Source organism: Ascaphus truei, chromosome 14 (assembly GCF_040206685.1).
Source record: "Ascaphus truei isolate aAscTru1 chromosome 14, aAscTru1.hap1, whole genome shotgun sequence".
NCBI classification, from domain to species: domain Eukaryota; kingdom Metazoa; phylum Chordata; class Amphibia; order Anura; family Ascaphidae; genus Ascaphus; species Ascaphus truei.
In genome coordinates this window covers 12296003-12309832 of record NC_134496.1, presented here as the reverse complement: position 1 = coordinate 12309832, position 13830 = coordinate 12296003, and the positions used below count along the sequence as shown (strand labels likewise).

Below are 13830 nucleotides of genomic sequence, written 5' to 3'. Positions count from 1 at the left end.
AGACCACTGGCGGGCCTCTCTAAAGCACACAATAAGCTAATTGCCCATTTTGCAATGGCTACGCGGTGTGAGATCGCAGCATTATGGAAACGCCCAGATATCCCAACCATCCCAAAAATTCGGAATCGTATTTGGTTTATTTGCCAGATGGAAAAGTTAACGAGTTTAGTTAACGACACTGGCGACAATTTTCTAAAAGTCTGGACACCTTGGTTGGCACAGACAGATATCCCGGGGCTTGAAAGGACATCAATTTGGCTGTGATAGCGATAGGTACGTTCTCCTTGGGAAATGCAAACGGATCCTACGGTAATTATCCAGAGCCCAAGTCGGTATAGAACTAGATATCCTAGCACTTAGAGTAAAGCCTGGACGTCTGGGGGGTGTGGCGGGCCACCCGTGCACCCCGGGACGCACACACGAACAATCACGCTTCATCCCCTCCCCCCCCCCAGTCTGCCCCCCCTCCTACTCCAACCTATCTCCCCCCTTTCCTCTTTGTTTTCATGTTTGTCCCCTGGTCTGTCTGCATATTCATTTGGTTGCCAATCCCTCTGTTTGTCTGTTTACCCACCTGGTTGTCAGCCCGTCAGTCTGTCTATTAGTCAGTCTGTCTGCCCGTCCGTCTGTCTGACTGTCTGTCCGTCTGCGGGTAAGTTGGTTTGTGAATGAGTACGTCTTATCCCCTACGTACGAAAGTCTGTGTCTAACCGTTATGTCAACATCATCCTGTTGTTATGCCTATCTCCCATTATAGCATAATGTTGATTGCTAAGACAAAATGTACCATCTAATGTATTGTGTTTAATGTTAATATGAATCAATAAAAATTTAAGTTACAAAAAAAAAAATATCACTTCCATTTTTTGATAACTATATTTTCCTTGTTTTTTTATAAACTTCACTAAATAAAACATTGATATTCTGCCAATAGGATTTATCTATACATATATTTTTGAAAACATTGTATGTCCCTGTGTCTAGGGGCAATCACATTGGAACTTTGGCCAGTCACTCCGCCTCAGTCCAATGAGATGGCTCCTTTGGCCCGCCCACCTCTCATTGGCCTGCGGCCAACACACCTACACCACTGCCACACTCTCCCAACCCTCACTGCTCTGGGACGACGCTTCACAGCACCTAACCCTCAGTGGTCTCACCTTTCAACCCACAAAACCCTCACCGCCTGCTACCACTAAAAGAACTGCGGAATACAGGTACAGGCCCTTCTTGTATGCCATTGCTATATGCCATTTCGCCACTTGACACACACAACACCACGCCCGCAACACTCCCCACCCTCACCCAACAGCGCACGCTCACCTCTCGCCATCAGGAGTGCACGCCCTCCCGGGACCGCAGGCACTCTCCCGCTACCGCAGCCCCTCTCTGTCCCGCACACACTCATGACTGCCAACACCCCTCCCCTTCAACCCGCGCGGCCTCACTTCAAACCTTCATACAACAGCGCACGCTCACCTCTCGCCCACAAACACCGGCCTGGATACCACCTCCACACACCTCACGCTCACAGAACGCACACCGACGGCCACCGCCCCTTCCCCCCCCCTTAACCCACCAATGCAGACCGCACGCCAGACCTCTCCCGGTACCGGAGCCCCTCTACGACCCGCACACACTCCTGCCTACCCTGCCACCACCCCTCCCCTTTACCTCAACACAACCACGCCGGACCGCACGTTCACCACCAAAACACGACACACCCCCACCAAAAATACACACCCTCTGCTACTCACTTTCACCGCCACAGAACCTCATCGCTACCGGACAATGCCGCATCTTCATACACACCCCTCTTCCGGACGTATGAACTCCAACCCCCCCCCTACACCGTACGCCACCACCTCAAATCACCACGAACGTCGCATCCACTAGCCCACAACACACTCACGGACGCATGACAACCACCTCCTCACGGACGCCTGATGCCGCAACAACACCCCCCTCCCATATCACACAACAACCCCCCCGTATCCCGCAACACCGCCCCCCCTCCGGAGCCCGCAACACCGTCCCCACTCCCCTCGCCTAGCCCACAACACACCCCCCTTCGCCACCGGGACGCCGAACCCCCCCCCCCCCACAGCCTCCCGTAGCCCGCAACAAACCACAACCACTCCCGTAGACCGCAACCCCCTCCCCCAACACCTCCCCTAGACCACAACACCCCCCAACCCCTACCGTAGGCCGCAACAACCCCCCTCCAGGGGCCACACACCTCACCTTCACCGTCCTACCACATCATTGCTTCACAATATAAGATAGCACTGCTTCAATTCAACAACACGTCCTGGCACATGTCTGCTTGCCTACACAATATAGGCACACACACTCACTCAGCCATGCCACACTCACTCAGTTCAGGGTTCACATCCCGGGCAACGCCGGGTCTCTCAGCTAGTATCAAATGAAATTCAGTTATTGCACGTTTGTACAAGCCGGTATTCTATCTAAATAATGCACTGGTATGTTAAGGAGTGCAACTCGAATACAATCCATATATTCCATACCTTTGTTGGACCATTTCCATGAATCAGGACAGGCAATGTGTCATATTGAATATTTCTAGCTCTCGCTCTTCCGGTTTCAAATTTTAGCACGACTTCGTCTGCAATACATATAAAGCAAACAGCAGAAGAGCATTAGTACAAATAGCTTTCCCAATATAAAAGCTGCAGACCAAGCAATATCCTACATGCAAGACAAAGAAATGTATAATAATTTATAATTGTTGGGAATTGCTATTTTATTACCATTAGTATCAAGTGAATCTTCAGTCTGTATACAGTATGCACATCTGTTACTGGTTGGTTTTGGTTTTGCTGGAACTTGGCTGGTTTTGTATTTATTTTTAAAATCAAGGAAAATAATGAAAATAAACAGGACTTTTTTTTTTAATGTGTGGATATTTTCATTAGCAAACTTTAAAAAAAAAAAAAAAAGCCAGAAAGAAAACCCAAAAATCCGAGTATACGCCTTTCTTGGGTCATGGTCACTCAGATTGAAACCCAAAGTTCGACTCAAACTTCAGAATACGCTTATAAGTTTGCAAAGTTTTGGTTTCAAACCTTTCTAGTCTTAATTAATATATAGATGAAACTAGAAATCCGTGTGTCCACAGTGCTCTTAACCAGGTCAGTTTTAATGTTTTCTAAAAAATAAAAAAATAAACTAATGTTTTTCTGTTCATAATTTGGTTAAAATTAAGTGATTTAAAAAAAATATATATATATTGGTTTGCTGATATGCAATGGCATAACGGACCAAATTAATAAAGGGGATGGGTAATCTTTAGGTTGGAGGAAAGGAGATTTCACCAGCAACAAAGGAAAGGGTGCTTTACAGTAAGGGCAGTTACAATGTGGAATTCATTACCCATGGAGACTGTGATGGCAGATACAATAGATGTGTTCAAAAGAATTGGACAACATTTTAGAAAGAAATAGTATACAGGGATAGTTAACTGGATAGTTATAGGTGTCAATACTGTAAAAGCATCATCTGTTTAAAGCAGCAACAAATGTGAAATCTTATGTTTTCTTTTAAATAAATCAGTTCTGTAGTTTTAGTATTCATTCACCATTTTAGTATTCATTTCTGGACACTATAAAATGGTTCTGGTCCTTGCTGTGTACACGAGCTTAATAAAATAATTGCCATTTACTTGCATTTCTGTAGCTGGTGTATTAATGGGGGCCGCATAAGTATTTTCTCCAACAATAACACATCTATTAATTCATTTGAATTAACACTATATTTTGAAACAAGCACAAGGGTGGGGGGGGGGGGGGGGGGGGGGAGGGATGGGGGGGGGGCAGAGGGGGAGAGCATTTAAATGATCATACCAACAGCTCCATTCAGGTTCTGGAAAATTCTAGACATGTGATCCAAGGTGATGTTGATCCGTTCCTACATAATAAAAGCAATAGGATTTCTGAATATACAAATTATATTAAACACAGCTTTACAATCCCCTTTTTTTTAATATATTGTTTTGACCACATGGAATATAAGCAGGGCGTCCTTAGTGAGCCATTTACCGCTACGGGGCCTTCCAGATATATATATATATACACATGTAAAGGTAGCACTTGCACCAAAAACGAAACATTTTCCCGCGTCCCGCGCAGTGTCCTCCGTTGCGGCTTCCTATTAGCCCATGTGATGCAAGGGGTGTGGGGGGTTTAAATACATGGAAGTAATTGACCTAGTTCAGATCACGGGACCACCAGCTTCCGACCCAGCGGTACCGGACTACTCCTTTAATCTTTAAGATACTAAATTATACTGAATAAAGCGTCCAAGTCTTTGGAGGAAAAAAAAAACACATGCCAAAAGCCACAAAAAAATATGGGTTTAACGTCGAATGCCTCTATTAATCAGAATATCTCTAGAAGCGCCTGGATAGACAATTAATTTGGGGTTTTACAATAAAACTAGTCTTGGAAAGAACATTTGGAAAGTTGTTAATTTATAAAATCCCAGTGTTTCTTAAATTAAACATTCTGTAATCCTATGAAATCAACACAAATGGACAAATAGATTTAAGAGGCAAGAGCAATAAATCTAAGTGAAATTAAGTGATGGAAGCCAGCATATGGTCGGTTTCAGGACTGTAAAATGGAATTGGGATCTGGGAAGCAGCGACTTGACATTCCGCCAGTTTAACTAGAACACAAAGTACAGACTTATTTCACGTTGACAAATATTAAAAGAAAAATAACATAGCATCGATTTATTATTATAATAATAATAGCATGTTCTTGTATAGCGCTGCTAGTTTTACGTAGCACTTTACAGAGACATTTTGCAGGCACAGGTCCCTGCCCCGTGGAGCTTACAATCTATGGTTTTGGTACAGGGAAAAGGGAGACCAAAAGCGCACCAGCACAAACGGAGCAGGAAGGACCCAAAACGAAAAATGATTAAAAGGGCACTTTAATGTGACAAAAGACCCATCCAACGCGTTTCGAACATCACAGCGTTTTATTTTTGTTCAATATACCTGCATTTGAGCGCTTCAGCTATTTTCTACATTGCAATCTATGGTTTTGGTGCCTGGGGCACAGGGAGATAAAGTGACTTGCTCAAGGTCACAAGGAGCCGACACCGGGAATTGAACCAGGCTCCCCTGCTTCACACTCAGTGCCAGTCAGTGTCGTTTACTCACTGAGCCACTCCTTCTACAATATATACAATATATTAAGCCCCCCTAAATTGTAATGTTCTTTGCTTTTTTCGTTCATTATGGAGATGTGTATTGTACATAATCTTGGAGAAAAAAATTAATTAATGATTACAAAAAGTTAAATAATAAATACATTGAACGCATCATTTTTATATACTGTAAGGCATCAACATATTCCACAGCATGGTACAGTGGGGCTGGAAAAGATATAACTAAGATTATAATATTTGCTTAAAAACTGGTACTGTGGATACAGGGTGGCTCCGATACAAGCTTACTATATAGCTTTTTGTTTAATGCCACTTTTCCCCAGATCTTACTTAAAAAAATAAAACCTATGACAGGAAGTTAAATAGATAAAACCAGAACGTGCGTCTATCTCACACAATTATAGCGATCCTAGTTTTTCCTATGGTATATCCACTGGCACATACTGGGATTTTACATGATTGTGAATAATAATGGAACATGCATAATTATTTTTTTAGTTGCGTTATTTTCAGAACAGATTATAAAGGTATATGTGACGGTGGGGGCAATGTGGCCAGCATATTAAGGCCTTGTCCAGAGTGGAAACCGGCGCGCTGGAGCTGCAGCGCTTCGGCCTGCTCGGCCGGGCGATTCCTGGCCGGCTAGGTGACGCGCTTGCAAGCAGAAAAATCAATTTTGCTTGCTCGGCAAGCGGCTGAGCGCCGAGCAGGCGCACCCACCCGCTCACGCAGGCCACTTGCATTGTCGCAACGTGTCCAGCATGAGCGCGCGTGCTCGCTCAGCACCACCCTGGACGAGGCCTAAAGGTACAGTAAAGCCCATTGTCCCTGCCAGTAAAGATGGCTGCCAAGTTTCTAGCATAGAATCCTATCTGATTGTGGCAAAATGGCCGACCAGTGTGTTTCTAAATACACTGTTGCAGTTTATTTTCCTCCATTGTACAATGTAAGACGAAATGTATTTGAATGACTCCTTGGTTTGCCGAGTGGGTACTTTACTGAGCCAGCCAGTACACAAAGGAATGGAGGCCTGTGTTGTAAATGTGGGTGAAGTGCTTAGAACATTGTATGAGTGGGGAAGGGTGTTGACTCAGGTCTGGGGAACTGTGACTAAGAGCAGGGGCATTGGTCAGCCCAGATTGGGTGATCTATCTCCACAGGAGGTATCCGGCTGAAACTGGAACCAGAGGCTTGGGTCTTAGCCCCAAAGGACTCAGGTCCCAGTGATCAATTTTAATTTCACACTCTCCTTAAACCTACCTCTGTTGGCTGTCCTAAAGCAGTGTCACCTGCCATCGCCCTGATTGGCCTATCACAGGCGAACCCTTGCTCTGTGATTGGCCAGCAGGTAGCATCCATGTTCTGATTGGCCGGCGCCCTTTCTTTCATGCTTTCCTATGGAGATGGGAATGTATGTAAAGAGCTGCCGATTTCAGCGGCACCGTTCTTCCCGACTTTGGGTAGTTTGTGAATCTCTTGGTTTCTACTAGAGACACTCAAAACGAGGCTCGGTCGTTTAGATGAGCAGGACTTCTGAAAGTGCTATTCTATGAATAGCATCCATGTGGTCTTGATGGACCAGAACCCTGCGGTGAGGGGAAGGTGACCAGGGTAAGCCCACTGAAGCTGCCCCCCAGCGAGCTAGGAGTCCCCCGGTAACCTCTGTTTTTGCACGTTTGTGGTTTCATCGTGTCACGTGCCTGCTGAATACAGGTCGAAATAAACTTGCTTTATTTAACTCCTTTGTTCTACCTGGTGCTTGCGATCACGGGGTAATTGTTCTTCTTTCCCGCGGCAGTATATTTGCACTTTTCCAAAACAGCTCCATCTTCGGCTCAGAACAACAAAAGTGTGGTAAGCTTCAGCATGCCTCTGCTCCCACATATATGAGAGAGGAGTGAATAGCTTCTACAGCTGAACACCCCTTTTGTGGATCTGAGCCTTAAAGAGCTATTCTGTTCTTAGAATCTGTATATACCTCAAAGTAATTATAGCCTTCATAAACCCCCACAATTTCTAGTGTGGGGCTGCCTTGCTTACCCTTTGGAGTTGGTCAATGTAGATTTTGGTGTAAAAAAGTTGATCATCATCATTATCTTGTAAGTTCCATTGCTGTACAATTTGACGAATATATGGCATGTATCCAATAATTCCTGCAATGCAAGGAGATTACATTTGTTAAGACTTTCTTATTTTAAAGAATATATTCTAGCAGTGAAGTGACCAGACTTTGTACAGTAAATACTTCTGAATATTGTGATGTAGCCAGGTTACCCCTTGGAGGTTGTGTCCTTGCTGCGGTACCTCCGGTTGTGCGGGCTGTTGTGGGGATGTGCGGATGCGCGTACATGCGTGTCGGGAGCTCCGGTAGTTGCAGGGAAAGAACGCTGCCATATTGGGAGGTTCGCACATGCGCAGGGCGGCTGCGGCTATTCTACAGTAGGTTGTGCACGGGCAGTGTAAATAGCGCGCGAACGGCAGCCAATCAGGTAGAACTCTTGTAGGAGACTACAACTCCCATGAGCTTTAGGAGTGTCCCACCTGACGCCAGGGAACCAATAGGAGCAAAAGCTTTGCTCCAGGCAGGATAAGGAAGCGTGTCACAGGGAGCATGCAGGCAGAGTGAGGGGGAGAGGGGTAACGGATGGAGGGTCAGTGTGGAGGGCAAGTAAGCCTCTACACTAGGCCAGAATACCACCCCATAGGCCCAAGGCAGGCCCTGAGACATATTTAGCTGGTTGTATACAGGGACAGGCCCTAGGTTAGGGACCCTGCCCCTTAATGTTATATAGTGATAGTTTAGGGATTCAGTGGACGCTGCACTCCTTACAGACACTATCATCAGAGTGGGATCGCCTCTGACGGGTCATCACGCTGGTGAAGCCAGGACGGCACACAGGAGATCGTCGGATCCTTTTTGAAGATATTTAAAGGCCCAGGTGCTGTCGCACTGGGCAGGTATCGTATAATATAAGTGCACCAACATGGCTGCCTATACCCAGGCACTGATCACGCCTATAAGGGTGGGTTCTTTGGGGACACTGTGGGAATAGTGACCAAGGGACATTGCATACTGTGGAACTCTCGGGGACTCTGTGTGAGACACACATTTCTCTGGACACGGTGTGGGACACGATGGTGCGTGGCACTTCAGGAGAGTAATCCCTGCAAGTTGTATAGTGTTCAGCATATATATCTCTGGTTCTTAAAGGAGAATACGTCATATATCATTAATAGTGTGTCAGTAAAGATTATGTTCTTTTGCATTGTGTGAATGGTTATTATTGTGTCCTGTGAGCGGCTACTTCTACACTGCTGGGATCCCTCACAGGTGGAGGCGCTGCACCAGAGTAAGTACACACCCCAGGCTCTCCGTGGCAGAGGTTCAGGCTCCTGGAGCCAATAGGTATAAGCGCAGCAGCGGGTAGTTTCCTGTTCATAGGGAAACAGGGCTACAGTTACTTTGGGGGACATTCTAGTAGCAGCCAGTTGTGCAAATCAGTGTGGGAAGATTGCTTTCCAAAGGGATTTGTACATTTTGCTATTCTGCAAGCCCTTCTCGCATGTCCAAACCCTGTGAAAGAGGCTTTATTTTACAACCAGTTTCATTGCGGCAGTGCAAATCCAGGCGAAATGGCTAAAAAGGCTCAAACTCACATTTTTGGACAATTAACTGGATTCTAGTAGTTCCGTTAAGTGGCGAGATCGGTATCACGAGGTCCATCCAGAGTATGAAATATGGGTTTTGTAGGGAGAGCAAAACCCATACGTCAGGAAAACCCATAAATCGGACGGGGTTAGCACCACCTCGGGTCATTCCGCTTCTAAAGCACGTACAGGCCAGGCGCTTTGGCTGTTAAACCGGACGGTTTGTCACTTTTTACTTAAATACAAATCCAGCGCGCTTTCCATTTTAAACCTAATGAATTATCAATATTTCACAGTTTGGGATTTACTTTTCCTTTAGAAGCTTTCAGCCTTTGTCACTAAAATGTGTCCCGTACGGCAGATTTATGTCGACAAGCGAAGATCGTTTTATTTATTTTTTATATTTTAAAACAAAAACCTGATTGTGTGAAGTATATGAAAATGTTATATGTACAAAACTGGAAGACATTAATTGGTGAATCACTACCAATCACGGACAGATATAACCATTTTATCACATGATCTGTAGGGTTCAGAAATCTTTCAATAGGTTTGAGGTTGTCAAGACTGAAATTAACGGTGCTCTAGACTAGAGAATATACAATGTTAGTATCTGGGATGTTTCAAACTAAAGCGCTAGATGAAGCATGTTAAATGGAAAATAATAATAATAATATATATATGTATATGTAGTGTTCGACAAACCTATACATTTGCTCGCCCCGGGCGAGTGGATTTAACCCCCGGGCGAGTAAATATTGGCCCAAGCAGCACACGTTTGGTACTAGGTGGCGAGTAGATTTTTTTGTGTGGCGAGTAGATTTTTTGGTGATTTGTCAACCACTGTATGTATGTATATATGAATGTATATATACATATATATATGTATATATATATATATATATATATATATATATATATATGTGTATGTATGTATGTATGTATGTATGTATGTATGTATGTATGTATGTATGTATGTATGTATGTATGTATGTATGTATGTATGTATGTATGTATGTATGTATATATATATATATATATATATATATATATATATATATATATATATATATATATATATATATATATATATATATATATATATATATATATATATATATATATATATATATATAAAAAGTAGATTTTACCAGATTGGAGTCCGGAAAAAACGAGACAGCACACAGTCCAGTAGTTCCAATGAAGCTGTAATCAAAGTAACATGGCACCACCTCCAACGTTTCGGTCCACTCAACGTGACCTTCCTCAGGGACGTGCAATAAGTGAATGCTAATCCACCCCCTTATATACCCAAACAAATCAAAATTAAAATGAACTCACCCGTGTAGGGGCAACATTGCCCGCGAAACCGCGCCGCTGTGACACGCATGCAAATGCTGGAACGCATCGCCATCTTGGATTTACAAAACTTCCCATTAAACTACGGTGGCCTCAATGGTCTGCCTGTAGGCACGATCGCGCATGCGCGGACTCCTCATAGCCCCTTATGTCGTGACCCGCAATGTACTACTGGAACGCATCGCCATATTGTATCCAATGGTATTACACAGTTAACCTAGCTACGGTGGCCCAAATGGTGCATATGGCCACTATAGTGGCGGTTCGCGCATGCGCGAACCTCCCCAGGCGACTCAGTAAGCAGAATGTGATATAACGCAGGCTCTATATTACCCTTAAGCTGACCACACTATGTGCATAACGGCGCCCACACATAAACACAACCTCAAGGACATATATGAGGATCTGGTATTAAAAATGCCCAAACTCTATAAAGAAGGGCACCTGGCCAATGGGACCGTTTGGGGAGGCTCTGATATGTTAGCACAATAAAGCATATTGTAACGTTACAACCATCTACTTTTTACATGTGCATATGGGGCAAGCATCAGCATCTTACTTATGTTTACAGTGTGCCAACGGAGATGATTTTTTCATATATATATATATATATATATATATATATATATATAAATCTCAGTGTGAAGTCCTGAGCAAAAGGTCAACTGATTGCTAGTTGAAGAACTAACTCCGATGTTTGCATGACCGAGGTTTGAGTGAGTTCCAAACATGGCTTAGTTCTCCCTGCCTAGCAATGTTTAAAGAAGGCAGTAATTTAAAAGTATCTGACTCCAAAAGACTGCTCACAGTCCCAAGGTTCAACATAGTATCCGGCTACTCCTCCTCTTACCATGCACCCCACAACTCGAACAATCTGCCAGAGACTCTCACTGCCACCACCAGGCTAAATTCTCTCAAAACTAAAGCTGTCGCACATTTTAATCTGGTCTGTAACTGTTACATACGCCTAAAACATTATCTTAAAATGTGCATGCAATGTCTTGTTTATAATGTATAACCCTTGGCTTAATTTTTGTTAAATAAATCATGACACAGTGTAATATGCCATGTGTTGTTGTTCATCTGAGGTTGTATTTACCCAATTTTAAGACCTGCTAAGGAACAGATTATTGTTATTATGTCCTGACATGTACAACCATAGAATTCAAAGAGGGTGCGCTTTCTTTTTCAAACAAAAGTATAGTATGGGAAAGGAACAAAAACTCCTAAATATACCAAATAAGTATAGCCTTACACGGGGTGCCTGGAAAAATATCCATTGGCCATAGGGATGGTATTCGCTTCCTCAGGGGTATAATCCGGTTTGTACCCCTGAGGAAGCGAATGGAGATTCGTGAAACGCGTAATGCTACATTTCTACTTGGATCAGTACGTTCCCAGTCGGTAGAAAGCCTTGAACAGCCATTTTAAGGATCGGCAGTGACCAGTGATGTCACCACGTCGAGGAGGCGGACCGTGAACGCTGTGAAGAAGTGAGAGTGCTTGAGCTTGGCGAAGCACAGAACACGGACACCTGTACACAGCACCTCAGCGATTCCAGCCTTGGCTACCATGAGAAGGGATGGTGTTTGCTCTGATCAAAGCACAAGAGGACCAGAGAATCCGTGAGTGAAATTCCGATTGTGTAAAATTGTTGTTTTTAATTACATTTGTAGCGGTATAATGTGATGATGTCATTCTTTATATTTCCCTACAGTTTTGATGCAATGTCCATGTAACCCATTGGGTTCAAGCCAAACGTGACCAACCATTGCAGCTAGTGAAATCCCTCTGCACTTCCTGATTATTGATGTTCAGGACAGATTTTCACCAGTCTAGCACAGGGGTGCGCAAACTTCTGGTGCTGCGCCCCCTGCCTGCTCACCGCACTGCTCGCATCCCCCCTTACCTTAGTGCCGGCGTCAAATGACGCAGTGGGGTCATGTGATGTCACGTCACCCTGCGGTGTCATTTGACATCGCGTCGCCCAAAGCCGGCTGAATCATAGTGAGTTACAGAGGCATTTAATTTAAATGCATTGGGAAAGAGCGCGGGGCCTCTTTATATGCCGTGCGCTGCCCCCCCCCTCCTCCAAAAAAAATCTCGCACCCCCCAGTTTGTGTGCCCCCCATAGTCTAGCAAATATGGGCGGCACTGGGAGGCTTAAAGGGTTATACTTCTATCTTGATATTGCAATATTTTGTTTCAAGTGATCACCATCATCTCTATATTGGATATGAATAGTTCACTGTTCACATTTATATTTGTGGTGTGCATGGTTCACCATCCCTTTTTCTAGATTTCTTAATTGAATCAAGAGTCACCATTTATTTGTTGGCGAGGAAAGTCACTTTGAAGATTTTTTTTATCCCATCAACACAAAGCTATTTTACACATTTTCTCTGGATTTAGAGGCTTTATTTGCCCTTGTTCCAGCAGGTCGCATATGTGTGGTAGTTTCCATGGTCTGTCTATTGCCATGTGACACCTGTCTTAGCAGGCTGGGTAAGATTGCCATCAGCTCTGCCTGGTTTCTTTCTATTTTCCTCAAGACTCTTGGTATGAGCAGAATTGGTGGCAAGACATATGCCAAATCGAAGCACCACAAAAAATGCAGGGCTTCCGTCTCAAAGGCTTGAGTGTGATCTATCGTAAAACAGAACAGCGGTACCTTCCTGTTGGTGATGGAGGCTATCAGATCTACGTCTCACTGAACCCAATGCTGTAGTATTTGTTGAAAAAGTGTTCTTTTCAAAAACCATTCTCCTGGATGGACTTGCTGTCGGCTAAGGCCATACAGCCTTCGCCCGCGCGGAGGCTGTGACATTACCCGTGTGAAGTGGGTGCGTTTTCTGTCCATGGTAGACATGTCATGGGGGCGTCACAGACCTACTGTAGCTCCCGCTCATTGGGCAAACCGCCCATGTGACCTGACTGTCGCGCTGAGAAATCAGTTTCAATTGATTTCTCGCGTAACACACGCCCCCTCCTGCTGTCGCCCGCGCGGTCTATGGGCACGATCAATGCCTTAAGGCAATGTGATGGCGCCCCGCTCGGACACCTCCGCGTGGTCTGTGGCGGTACGGACCTGCCCTTAGGAAAATCGGCAGGCAATTCCTGTCATGAGAGATTGACTGCTGTTAAACTGTGTAGATATACTTTGGCCCAAACCATAATGGTTGCCGTTATCTGCATTAGCTTTCTGCTTTTTGTTTCACCGTGTCCCTGTGTATATTTTACTGCCGTACGACTGTCTGATTTTATTAATACAGGAGCGTGCACATGCTCTTGAGACGTCCTCATGCTTCTTCAACTGCTTTTAATTCCAGATAATTATTTATAAAAAACATTTTACCAGGAAGTAATACATTGAGAGTTACCTCTCATTTTCAAATATATCCTGGGATATTGGCATGATTTGCCTTGTATTTGGCTGACCAATTCACTTGCGCGGTCTGGTCGACAAGGTGAGCCCCACAGCCTGACATACGTACATCGGTCATAATAACCAGAATGACAGAGAAACTCCTGTCTCCGGGTTTCTTTGTTGCTCCCACCATTTAAGAGTCTCTATGGTTTCTTGATATAGTATGATATCTTGCTACAAAATCCTTTGCATTTCCA

General features: G+C 44.3%; 1 protein-coding gene across 2 annotated transcripts in view; it reads right to left on the bottom strand.

Annotated features, from left to right (window-relative positions):
* PLOD2 (procollagen-lysine,2-oxoglutarate 5-dioxygenase 2) overlaps positions 1-13830 on the bottom strand; it is a 127149-nt gene that overhangs the window by 52859 nt on the left and 60460 nt on the right. For both annotated transcript variants that reach the window (XM_075569707.1, XM_075569708.1), the window contains exons 5-7: positions 7240-7352; positions 3867-3930; positions 2532-2629 (exon numbers count right to left, since the gene is read on the bottom strand). In XM_075569707.1, the coding sequence (XP_075425822.1) occupies positions 2532-2629; positions 3867-3930; positions 7240-7352 (275 nt within the window). The remainder of the gene's footprint in view (positions 1-2531; positions 2630-3866; positions 3931-7239; positions 7353-13830) is intronic.